At 42.5% G+C, this 12,931-nt stretch overlaps 1 protein-coding gene across 1 annotated transcript in view; it reads left to right on the top strand.

Moving 5' to 3' along the window:
- The window catches only part of KCNH8 (potassium voltage-gated channel subfamily H member 8), a 354,043-nt gene extending 347,188 nt beyond the window's left edge, over positions 1-6,855 (top strand). The window contains exon 16 of the mRNA XM_047875370.1: positions 6,151-6,855. Coding sequence (XP_047731326.1) covers positions 6,151-6,855 — 705 coding nt within the window. The remainder of the gene's footprint in view (positions 1-6,150) is intronic.
- Positions 6,856-12,931: the final 6,076 nt, after the last annotated feature.

Genomic DNA, 12,931 nt, shown 5'->3' with positions numbered 1-12,931 from the left:
GACTCTTGATTTTAGCGCAGGTCATGATCTCATGGTTTCATGAGGTCGAGCCCCACCCACGTCAGCTCTGCACGGACAGCGCAGAGCCTGCTTGGGATTCTCTCTCTCCCTCTCTCTCTCTGCCCCTTCCCTGCTCATGCACACTCTCTCTACTCTCTCAAAATAAATAAGAAACATTTTTTTTAAAATGTTATTTAAGTTCAAATGAAAATACCAGAAACTCATATTAAGAAATTAACCAGGCAACTTAATATTCATTAAATTACTCAGGCATCAACAAAGATTTTAAATGGCAGGACTTATGCAGGGACTGGAGCTATTCTTAAAAAAACAATAAAGACTAGTCATACTTGCCCCTATCTAGCCCTGCATTGGTCCTTATTCAATGCTGATCCGCACGAAGCTGCACATTGTTGTATCTTGACTCACACGTATTTTATAGAGAATTCTCAACCCGTTTGACTGCAGTTACCCAAACTTTACACTGGAAATGCAAGATCTTAATCAATATTTTTCAAAGACTCTAGTTATTGCTGTTACTATTAGTTACTGCAAAGATCCATGCAAGGCAATGCTAAAACTTGGAGATTCCGTTTCTTCCAAATTAATTATGTAAAAGCATGAACAGAGCGGTTTCTCTCCCCATGCTGAGGCTGAAGAGCAATTATATAGATAACTGGCTTTTATTTTCTTTGGGCTAAGTGTCAGTCCTGGGTTAGTATTCCCTATCGTGAAGAAGTTTTCAACTAAGCTGTGTTGCATCATCAAATGCAGATACTGGGATCTTGACAAATTATCAGTTATATGGGGACCAAACTGTAACATTCACTCTATTATTTAGTCCTCACAACAAAGCATTTGTGGAAATATGATTGAGAGGAGGATGAGAAGTAGCATCACATCAGTGGAGCAAATTAAACATAAGAGGGGAAAACCAGATACTCTGGAAATGTGGGCAACAATGACAGTTTCCAAGCCAATAGAAGTTCTGAGAAAACCTAGATCTGGCAAAAGTAGAAAAATTGTGGTGATTAATGATTCCCTTCTTAGAAGTATAGAAAGACCAGTGTGTGGATTGTCAGGGATAGTTGACAAAGTCTGTTGTCACATGGGTATTTCTATTCATGACAGAAGGTACTGCTCAACAAGACCAAAGGCACTGCCCAAAAACCTGCTAAACACCTAATGATTTGGGTGGTTAAATACATGTTACTGGGACAACAGAGGAGGGAAGAATCTTTAGATGCTCCAAAGTTTTGGATAGCAGACTGAACCACTTGGGAGCACAGATGGTGTTTTCAACACTTCTTCTTTCTAGCAGTTGGGACTTTGGAAGGGATGGAGAAATCTTGGATGTGAACAATTGGCTCTGCAGATGGTGATGGTGAGCTGGTTTGGCTAACAGTTTTACATCCTGGACTGATGGGTTTTTATTCACAGAAGAATTAGGAGAAAGGGGAGGAAGGAAGGGGGGAAAATGGAGAAAGGAAATGCAACTGAATACACAAGTAAGAGAATAATGTGTATTAGGTTATGGTTTGTTTATCTATTTTGTCTGCACAAGTACAAATAATCAGAAGGCCACATCTAAAATAGGCTAGGGTAGCAACCAGGGATGCAAAGAAGCTTACCAAATTTCAACTGATAAAACGACTCTGGATAACTTTATTAAGTTTGTCACTTGGCATCATATAATCATGAAACATGGGAGTCAGTACATAGGGACAATTTCCCCAGGAAATTAAAGCTACCATGGAAATCAAGTCACTTGCTGGGACAAGTGACAAGGCAGTAAGGTAAATAAAGTCTAGCAGAAGTCTTGGCCAAAAGAGACCCCTTTCTATAATTATGAAGGGAACACAAGATCAAAGAGATTCTTAACAGTGGAAATGCCACCTGCTCTTAAAAATTAAGGAATACCCAAGGAATTTATATATAAAACCTTTAAGTCATAATACCTACTTTAAACATATTTACTTGGGACAAAGAGGGTTAGTTACAGATTTCCCAGTATAATTTTGTAGTAGGCAGCTCTCTCCCAGGATATTTCTGGTAAAATCATGAGACACAACAGAATAAAAATTGAAGGTGATATGAAAGCCAAGTCCTTCAAAATGGCAGGACGTACATTCATTTAGACATCCAAGACGTACTGAGTACACGGCATATTCTGGGCATTGCCCTGAGTCCAGGAGATACTAAGATAAGTAACAGTTTCTATCTACTCTCAAGGAATTTATAGTGTCAGTGGAGGGCAGACAGTCGCACATGATACTCAGGCTGCTTTGTGAGATTAAGTGAGCTGTCGGGAGCCAGCTCTGCAGAGAAAATGAGGGGTTAGAAGAAGTTTGAAGGGAGAGAAGAAACTCACCAGGCTGAAAGGGGCAGAACTGAAGAGCCCCCGGTCAGAGAGAAGAGCACGCTGTGCATGCTGAGAAGTGGGCTGAGAAGCCCCCTGTGTTCAGTCCGATGGTGTGCAAGGCGGAGACTTCAGGACGTGGAGCCACCAGCCAATGAGATGGGGCTTGTGAAGGGCTTTGTGGTATCCACTCAAAAGGGGGTTGTCTCCTCTAACATGAGTAACAGAAGACATTTAAAGAATTTAAGTAGTTATTGAGTTAGGTGGGAAAACTTTGGTGCATTTGATCTGGATGGTTTTTGTTTGTTTTCACTGACCTATTTCTGTAGTACTCTGCTTTTAAGTTGTATTCTGAAGACGTATCTCCTTAAATGGATGGAGCCTTGTTCACAAAGGAGCCCCAACAACCTTTTCTTTAGCAAATGCACATCTTCTTAAAATGTTTTTAATGTGTATTTATTTTTGAGAGAGAAAGACACAGTGTGAGTGGGCGAGGGGCAGACAGAGAGGGAGACACAGAATCTGAAGCAGGCTCCAGGCTCTGAGCTGTCAGCACAGAGCCTGACGCGGGGCTCAAACTCACCAACCGTGCGATCATGATCTGAGCCGAAGTCAGACACTTAACCGACTGACCTACCCAGGTGCCCCCAAATTCACATCTTCTTACCATGCTATAAAAAAGCATTGAGCCTCACCAGTAGAGACACTGCATTCATTGCTTTCCACATTTGATTGAAAATAAGGTCTTCCCTGTGTTAGAATGAATTTAGTTAGCAAACCCAGCAGAAAACAGTAAACAAAAATGCAATGATTCTTTCTGCACTTTCCGTGACAGTCTGTTGTCACCTTCAGTGTCACCAGAGTATCCACCTCCAGGAGATGCCATCTCTCCTTGTGACAGTTGCCTTTGTCTTTGTGAAGGGAGAGATCCCTTACCCAACAGGGATTAATTCCCTCATGTAACATTAATAAGGTGCAGTGGTGTTTCCTCAGTGACACTGACAGAAATCTTCCCTAATATAAATTGATCATTACCCTCCAGAGCTAAAGAAAGTTCTATTGCCTTAGGTTCCTTGCTCCTTTGAGTTCAAGCTGATACGGTAATTTTGTTTTCTGGAAATGTTAATGCTTTTTAACATTCCTGGAGCCAGTCAAGACTCAGGATTCCCATTCAAAGTTCATGACCTTAAAGTTGCGGCAAACGCACAGTTAAAGTCAGATGTCAAGAATGTGGCCCTGGAAAGGTATTTCGCCCATAGAAAAATATTTATTTTGAAATCTAGAACAAATAGTTAACCAGAAATCTGTCCGTTGCACCATTGTCTGGCTCCAGATTTCCCCTTGCTTTACGCCATTTTTGTGGTTTTATTTGTATAATTTGATATGAGATTTTGCTGTACTTAATCAGTCTCTGACTTTCTTAGAGATGATGCCAATTACTTACTTGATGATGAACTGACATTTCAGATAGCTTTTACACATGAAGCTGCCTTTTTGTATCATCTGGGCTCCTCACAGATTCTGACCACGTTAGCAAACTCTCTCACCTCCTAAGCAGTATCTCCTTTTCCATGTGATAATATGCTATAACAGAAAGAGCACCAAACTTAGAAGGCCTGATTTCTAGATCAAGGACTGTCCCTCAGGAAATAAGGGACCTTAAAAATGTCATTTAACCTCTGGACCTCAGTGTTCTCATTTTACAGGTAGAGAACTGATGATGTATCAATGCCTATCTTAGCACTGTTTATGGATCCAGTAGAGAAAAGGGTACCCAAAATCATACTGTATTATAAATTTACAAACATTTATGGAATGGCATAATTGTTGGTGTGCCAAAAATGCAAAATGGTTCTTCAAAGACTGCGTCTTTATTCAATCCTAATAAAAGGCCTATTGAAAGCATTTTTACTGGGAACTAGTATACTCCTGGTCAGTTTGATACAGGAATGAAACTTAGACAATCCACAGAAACGGACGGCTAATATATCCCTTCAAACATCTCATTTAGTGTCAGCCTTCTCTTCTGAAATTTTGATAGAAGAGCTAATCAATTCAAGATGGAACCCATGTCTGCATGTGCCAAGATCCAGATCCAGATTTAAGTGTGATCCATGCACTTTAAAATTGAGGCTTGGCAGGTTACGAAATTACACAACCTGCAGTGAAGATTTCAAAATGCATAGCACCCTTCTCAGGGTCACCGCTTTGCTCCTTAAATTGGAGGCTCAGAGGTATCTTTTTATGACCAGAAGTTTCGGATCTGCTGAAAAGCCTGGACAAGCATTCGATCGAGTCCCTCGAGTTCCATGCTAGCAGCAAGGCAGAAATACTTTTGGCCTGGCAATTTCAAGGCAGGTGTTACCAGTTGGTTGCCTGAACCATGGAAACACCTCCTTCTGGCCTTTTTTAAATGCCTGATTCAAGCAGCACTACCTCCTGATGGGCCTGCCAGGGAGAATTAGTTTCAGAACGCACTCGCAGGAAGTGGAATGAATTAAGCTGCTGGATGAATTAGGAATGTATACGTAAATGTTGAAAACAGTTGGCACAAAACAGCAATCTTGGATTTGGCATCACTGAAGTTGCACTTCTCTTTGTTTTGTTTTGTTTTCTGATGATATTTAGTCAGTAGGTTCAGCTGCTTATATTGGAGTTTTAGGATTCATGATAGTAAATCAAGTCCTAGAAGATCCTTTATAAAATATAGTCTTAAAGCAATCAAGGCAAAGTATTACAACATCATGTTACTGTTACAGAGCTCACCAAAGATTAGAAAATACATGTTTGTATCCTGCTTTCTGAAATCCAGGTTTTCTTCACTTTGAAGAATGTAAACCCCCCCCCCCCAAAAAAAAAAAGCTAGATTCAATCTTCTGGTGGGCTTCCTTGGTTAAAAAAAGTGATGTGGTTGGTAAGAAAACAAATAACTCTAGCGAATTTTATTATTGGTTTTAAGAGTAAAATGAATCATGGAGACTCTTCAGTGGTTCTTAAGTGTTTGAGAGTTGTGTCTACTTCGAAAACCTTACAAAAGCTGAATGCCTTGCCTAGAAAAGTGAATAAAACACATGCCACACAATCTGAGTTATAATTCCACAAGGTTCCACGTTCACTGATGGACCCCCGTGCCCCCAAGCTGCCCATAGTGTTGATCTGTACCTACCCGCCTTGTAGGTCGTTCTTATTTCTGTCTCCCGTTCTGTGGTTTCCCCTCTTTTTGCAAACTCTGTCTCTGGGAAATGGGGTGTAGGTTCTTGCTTACCACCTTCATCATCGCTGAAGGCCAGTTTGTCCCTGAACCTACAGTAACCATGGATCTCAACTACACGTGACAAAAGTGAGCGCTATCATTTACTATCTACTCTGGACAGATAGTGTATTGAGTGCTTTACACACAACCCCACCACTCCATACTGTTTTCTGAGGCATCCAGGATGATTTGTGTGCACCACTGTGTATCCCACTAACTCAGAGTAAGCGGGAGGTACTGCCTGTATTTAAGAGATACGAGAGACACTTGACCCATGTCTCTAATTGTGTTCAAGAACCCCAGAGTCCCTGATTCAGAAGGCCTGACTATGAATGTCTCCCTGGATTCCCCTCAGAATAAGGATGGCTTTACCTCAGGTGCCCAGCCTCTCCATCTACCCCTTGGACTTGGCTGGAGTTGGCGGTGGAGCGGCCTTTCGCACCTTCCTACTGAGAAATCTCATTTCCCTGCCTCGCTGCTCTGAAATCACCACCACGCACCTCTGACTATTGCCTTCTGCTTTGCTTTGTCCACACAGGTGACGACATTGACTCAGGAGGTCTCCCAGTTAGGTAAGGACATGAGGAATGTGATGCAACTTCTGGAAAACGTTCTCTCACCCCAGCCGCCGTCGCGGTTTTGCTCTCTGCACACCACCTCTGTGTGTCCCCCCAGGGACAGCTTACAGACCAGGATGACCTGGAGTGCGCACCAGCCTTGCCTACACTTGCAAGCAGGTGGAGCTGCTTATACTCAAGCACAACTCTGTCACGGTAATGTCACCTCAGACATTTGGAGTGTGGATCCCTCCTCTGTGGGGAGCAGCCCCCAGCGAACTGGAGCTCATGAGCAAAATCCTGCGGACAGTGAACTTTACCACTCTCCAAACCTCGATTATTCACCTGCCCACTGCCAGGTTGTCCAGGAAGGTCACTTGCAATTTTTAAGGTGCATCTCTCCACATTCAGATTCCACACTGACGCCTCTGCAGTCCATCTCCGCGACTCTCTCGTCCTCCGTCTGCTCTTCGTCGGAAACCTCTTTGCACCTGGTTCTCCCCAGCAGATCGGAGGAGGGCAGCTTCAGCCAGGGAGCCACGAGCCCCTTCAGTCTGGAAAACCTGCCGGGATCTTGGGACAGGGAAGGAGCGGCCTCGATCTCTACTGAACCCTTGGAGAACTTTCCACTGGAAGTTGTCACAAGCACAGCAGAAATGAAAGATAATAAAGCCATAAACGTATGATATTCGCACGTGCGGCAGCTGCCAGTCTCAAACCCACCACTGCATGACAGCTTTAGTTTGCCTTTTTTGCCCGGGCAGGTGTGAAGACTGGGCAAAGCGGGGGGGTCCCGCGGGAGAGTGCCGTCAGAAGCCAGCCAGAGGCACAGCCGCATCCGTGCCGTAGCAAACACTTGCCAGACCCTAGAAACCTAGCAGAAGCAGTTTCCTCTACAGGTATTCACTTCCTGGTCTGTGTGACCGACTTTTTAAAAGTCCAGAGACCCCGAGGGTCTGAGCAGCTAGAAGTCCCAGACAAAGAATTGGTGGATTCGTTTTGTCCTAGGTGACTTTTGTGAAGTGCGGCGAAGGTTTTCCTGAGTGCCTGTTTGTCATTCCCCAACAATATCCATAGCACTGGTGGCCTCGGGAGTGCACAGCTCCCGCTGATCTATTTTTCTTTTTGTGAAGGCAAAGGGACAATTATCACTGCATGTCATCTAGACAATCAGTCAAATAGAGCTGGTGGCCAGTGGTTAGCTATTGCACGTTATTTGCCATGTAAATGAACATGTCTTTATTTATCAGGAAAAACAAAAAAGAGAGGCTATTTTTATATCCTTGGTATGAAATATGTATTTAAACTATTTAAAATATTTATAAAGAAATGAATGTTTTCTTTTCATTTTGGTAAAAAAGAAAAAGCTTGCCGTTTTAACAAGAAATGCACTACCGTTATTATGTATAGTAGATCAAAAATTATTTATTAAGAGGATGTAGTTTCAAAAGGAACCCACCTTTTATCTGCATGCAGTTTGCAACAAATGTACCCTCACGCTTCGGGATTACAAAAGAGCAGTGAGGTCATATTTTATTAATGAAATAAAAACATAGACTGAGTGTCAAATATGTGGGCTTTGGCACGGTGGTAGGGAAGGCTCCACCTATTTAGTCTCCGCTGATTCACACCAACGACCTGAATTAAGGCTGCCCCACTGTGCTAGCATAAATGTCTCTCCTCCAGGCATCAAACTCAGTGTTGTTCAGGAACCCAAATTTGGTGTGTGGAATATCAGATCACAACTCCTGTAAGCCATTTTGGCCTCAAAATGAGGGAGAGAACCTTGGCTGTATCCTTCCTCTGTGCTATTCTTGCAGGAGAGGTTGTAGACCAGTGAAAATTCCAAAATGGAGCCAAGACTTCTGAGCAATGACTTGTGAGAGTGAAGCCAGCTTACATCGGATCAGCGTTTTCATTGTTGTTTCTGTAAAGTTCTCAACAATGCCATAAGTTATGCGGAGCAGGTGTTTCCATTCTCATTTCGCAAACAGAAAAAAAAAAAAAAAAGTAGTAACAGAGATTACAGAGCTCAGATGCCGGAGATGGTCTAGAACCTATAATGCTCCCTGCATCTCAGCCAACATGCAAATTCAGATGCTGGCTTGGTAATGATTTAAACGCCTTCGCTCAACTTTTATCTTGATGTTTGAAAACATTTAAGGCCAAATCATCCCAGACATTCTTAGAAAACATCGCATTTATGTTCTGTAGTCCCCCTGTTCTTACTTCGCATCACAAAGAATAAACGATCCAAGAATTGTATCATTAAAAACAACTAAACAAACTAAAACTTCTCATGTGTGAGTCTTGTACCCTAAAATTGGCTACAGCAGCAGAAAGAAATATGTAAGGAAAAGGGAAACAGTATATGTTTACCAGGCAAGTTACTCAAGACAATGCCTTCTACTTCTCCACTGCCAAAATTCAATCTCTCCTTACCTACGTGAATGGAAAATTTAGGCAAAGGCGATTTTCTAGATTTAATGTATTTATGTTTGTATTCATTTGTATTCTCCTTTTAGCTCATCCTGACCTATATAATCATTTTAAGTGCCATTCAAAAAGAACTAACCGGTGTTAGTGTGTGAATATTCTTCCGGCAGGCTACCAACTACTATTACTGATGCTAACAAATAATGACTGGCATTCTGTGTTTTGAGTAGTGACTATGTACCAACAGATGTTTAGAAATGAACACATGTTATGTTTCCTCATATAATAGCCAATGCTAAAAGTGACTTACTATTATCCCCATTTTGTAAATGAATAATTGGGCCACGGACTTCTTTTAACTTGTCCAGTCACATTGTTTTAAATGATAAACCGAATACCCCCATGGCCGCTCTGGGTACCCTTCCCTTCATGTCCAAAGCTATTCTTGCTGTCTTTTTTAAAACTTTACCAGTAACTAATTCTTTTTGAAGTCTGTGAATAATAAAATATCTGTTTTTTAAGGAAGCATACACATGGGACAAATTAGTTCAAATGTGAGGATCTGAGGAGGCCCCAGTGAAATGCCTGGAAACATGCCCATAAAAATATGGGCAGCCAGCCAGTCCCCTTCTCCATATCTACTCCTAACAGCTGACTTTCACGGGTGTGAGAACCAGATGCCTGCCCTTGTATGTCTGCAGCTGGACAAAAATGAATGAGTGCCCGGGATACGTGAGGGTTCCCACTGATTTCTAACAGGAGGACACCTGCCTCATCTGAATGAGCCCCTCCTTACTCCTTATTCATTACTCTGATAAACAGAACTGCCCCACATCCTGGGCAGCTCAGAATGACATGCTTTGTTTTGTGTCCGTGTATTGTGATATTACTCCAGGAAATGAGAATTCCAAGTTGTTCTAGGTGTTTGGTTTTCGAAATGTCGTTGTAGCATACGTAGCAGAAGCCCTTATCTTCTCATCAGGGATGCGTGTTCAGATCTATTTTCCTCACCTATCCACTCTGCTGAAGAGGCAAAACAGGGATCCAGAAGGAAGAAAAGCACTTATTTTCTTGGTCAAATATATTTTCTTAAAAATAATATTGAGGACAGGGGCGCCTGGGTGGCGCAGTCGGTTAAGCGTCCGACTTCAGCCAGGTCATGATCTCGCGGTCCGGGAGTTGGAGCCCCGCGTCGGGCTCTGGGCTGATGGCTCAGAGCCTGGAGCCTGTTTCCGATTCTGTGTCTCCCTCTCTCTCTGCCCCTCCCCCGTCCATGCTCTGTCTCTCTCTGTCCCAAAAATAAATAAATAAATGTTGAAAAAAAAAATTAAAAAAAAAATAATATTGAGGACTAAAGTCTTCTGTGTAGCTCTAATTAAGAGAACCAGACAGACAGATTAACAGAACTTTATTGTAATTCAACGTAAGAAGTTTCTGGCAATTAAAGCCACTTACAAATGGAGTTCATTGCCTTGAGATGTGGTAAAAGTCCTAACAAAGTGTCCTTTCGGAGCTTGTATAACTATGTGACAGGCACATTGTTTTCCAGTTGGAAATCTGTACTAGGTGTGAGCATATCAGAGTACATGCATCAGAATCACATGGGGGTACTTGGTTAAACTTTAGAAGATTTGGTTTCAACCTAGTGCCTTTGGGTGGGGCCTGGGAATCTCCCACTTAGTAAACTGCCAGGGTGACACATATACTAAATATTGGGAACTATTGGTCTGGAATCTATAGCAGTACAAACTGAGTCTTAGCTAATTTATACATAGCATCTAAATTCTGTTAAAGTGGGGCATCTGGGTGGGCTTAGTCGGTTAAGCGTCTGACCTCAGCTCAGGTCATGAACTCGCAGTTCGTGAGTTTGAGCCTCACATCGGGCTCTGTGCTGACGGTCAGAGCCTGGAGCCTGCTTCAGATTCTGTGTCTCCCTCTCTTCCTGCTCCTCCCCCACTCGCACTCTGTCTCTGTCTCTCTCTCTCTCTCTCTCTCTCTCTCTCTCAAAAATAAGCATTTAAAAAAATTAAATTCTGTTAAAGATAGGCCTGAATCTGTAATTGTATATAAGAAAGACCTGGTCAACCCCTATATCAGTAGTCTCAAACTTTAGTTCGAATGGCATATCTCCAGGGGATTTTAATAAAATAGATTTTAGGGACCTGATCCCTAAGTGATTCTGATATAGATGTTCCAGAGAGCAAACTCCAGAAACATTGCCCTAAGCGGTGTAATCATCCTGTAGATTATGACGACCTGGTTCTGTGGGAGGTGGACCAGCAAGAATCAAGCCAATTAAAAAAGACATTTATGTGCAATACTATTTCCGTAGATTTCCTAATACAGCAATGATTTTTTCCATGAAAATAATTGATCCCTTTCTTCAAGAATGCTTTGAACACTCTTTCATTACCTCAACCGGTAATGGCTGAGCACCTACTATGTGTCGTGCGTTGGTACCTCTTGATTTGTTGTAGGTCTTTGTTCTCACTTTATTTGGATTTTCTAGTAGGAAAAAAAAAGTGAAAATGCCTTTTGAAGTCTCATAAACCAGTCAGTTCTTCCCAGATAGTGGGATCCTATTTGGATGTGAAGCAAGTCGACTATTTGGTTGGAGAATGACAATTGCTATGCATGGCTCCCGCGTGAAATGGCACTGCTCATGTCCAGATTATGACTTTATCCAGAGCAATGAAAATACCTTGCTCCAAACAGTTCTTGCTAGGGCTGCTTCTCATCAGGTGTATAGTTTCTTTTCTAAGGTCACCCTTATAAGACATCGCCTTTACTGTAGAATTCTGTAATGTTCCAAATGTAGTCTTCCCCCCACGCCACCACCACCACTGAAAACAGAGCCTTGGCACCTGTGCAGCTTCAATGAAAGACTGTTCCAAAAGGATTTTCCTTTGCCTGTTTCTTTCAGTTTATGCAAAGGCAATGTTCCAAATAAATACAGTGTTGAAAAAGGGGCAGGAGTTTGGGAAGGACACAAATGTTTACTTCCAACCATTTTTTCTTGCTCTGTGACCTCAGACAAGTTATTTAACACTTTTGAGCCTCCATTTCTTTATCTAAAAACTGAGTATTAAAATATATCTAACTTGCAGAGTCTTTGTGAAGAGTCAATGAAGTAATTTATGGGAAAGCACACTGCCTGACATACAATGAATGCTAAGTAAATGTCAATTGGTCTCCCCTGGCTTTCTGCTACTTCCTCTGCCTCCTCTCATCTCCCCACCCCCCACCACACACACACCAACCTTCCTTTTTAATTCCCCCACCTCTTCTTCCCCACCTTCCCCCCCTAGCTCTCCCTTTTTCTCCACTCTCCCCTCCCGTGACATCTCCAGTCCCTCTTTCCCTTTATCTTCTGTCCCTCCTTTGTCCCCTCTCCTAAGAATCCCAGGCTAACTTCTGAAAAATGAGTCCCGTTTGACATTTCCTTTGCGGAGGCCACAATCTAGCTTTTACACTATGTCACCTGCAATCCATTCCTTACAGTATTAACAAGCAAGTCAACATTGACCTTTAAAAAAAGTAATTGGGGAAGCACCAGGGGGAAAAATGTGCCATCCCTGCTCCTACCCATCTGAGCCCCAACCTGTGTGGCTTCTGATTTCTTATCCAAATTTTAGTAATCAAAACCTTATTTCAAACGCTTTACAATTACAGAAAGATCCAGGAAATTTATCCACTAACATGAATATGTTTCATAAACATGGATTTTCTTTTCTTGCCCATAAAGTTGTTCTACAGAAATTTACTGTTGCCTCAAAACTCAGACACATAGATTTGTCACGCCCACCACCCTGGGACACAGAAGACCTGAACCTGTCAGCCAAAAGCCTCAGAGCTTTCCCTGTGGCAAGGGGCCTTGCCCTGTTGCCCATAACTCCTCTAGCTGGAAGCGGAGATGATGAAATGTCTGCCCCTTCACACGGATGCCTTCAAAGGTTCTCCTTGTCATCCCGTGGAGAGAGTAGGTCCCACCAGAGGGAATAAGCTAAATGTCAGTCCCTGCAGCTTGTGTCCTGAAAGAACCTGTTCCTTGGCTTGTGAAATTCAACAGAGCCCTGAATAAAGAGCTCACAAAAGACATGAGGACAGCCCAGTGAGGCAGAGACCAGCATATCCGCACCTGTGGTTCAAGGGAATGAAATAAACTAGATTCTAGGAAAAAACAGCTGGGTGGGCAAGATGTCTCCTATGGGCAAAACTATGTCTCCTGAGACTATTTCCTTCTGCCTTAGGCTTTCCCCCCTGTGGAGATAAGAAGCTGGGAATGGGGTGGAAATTAATACTGAATTTCAGGCTCTGTTTTGGGTC

The sequence above is a fragment of the Prionailurus viverrinus genome, chromosome C2 (genome assembly GCF_022837055.1).
Source record: "Prionailurus viverrinus isolate Anna chromosome C2, UM_Priviv_1.0, whole genome shotgun sequence".
Lineage (NCBI taxonomy): Eukaryota > Metazoa > Chordata > Mammalia > Carnivora > Felidae > Prionailurus > Prionailurus viverrinus.
This window is presented reverse-complemented; position numbering and strand designations above follow the sequence as displayed.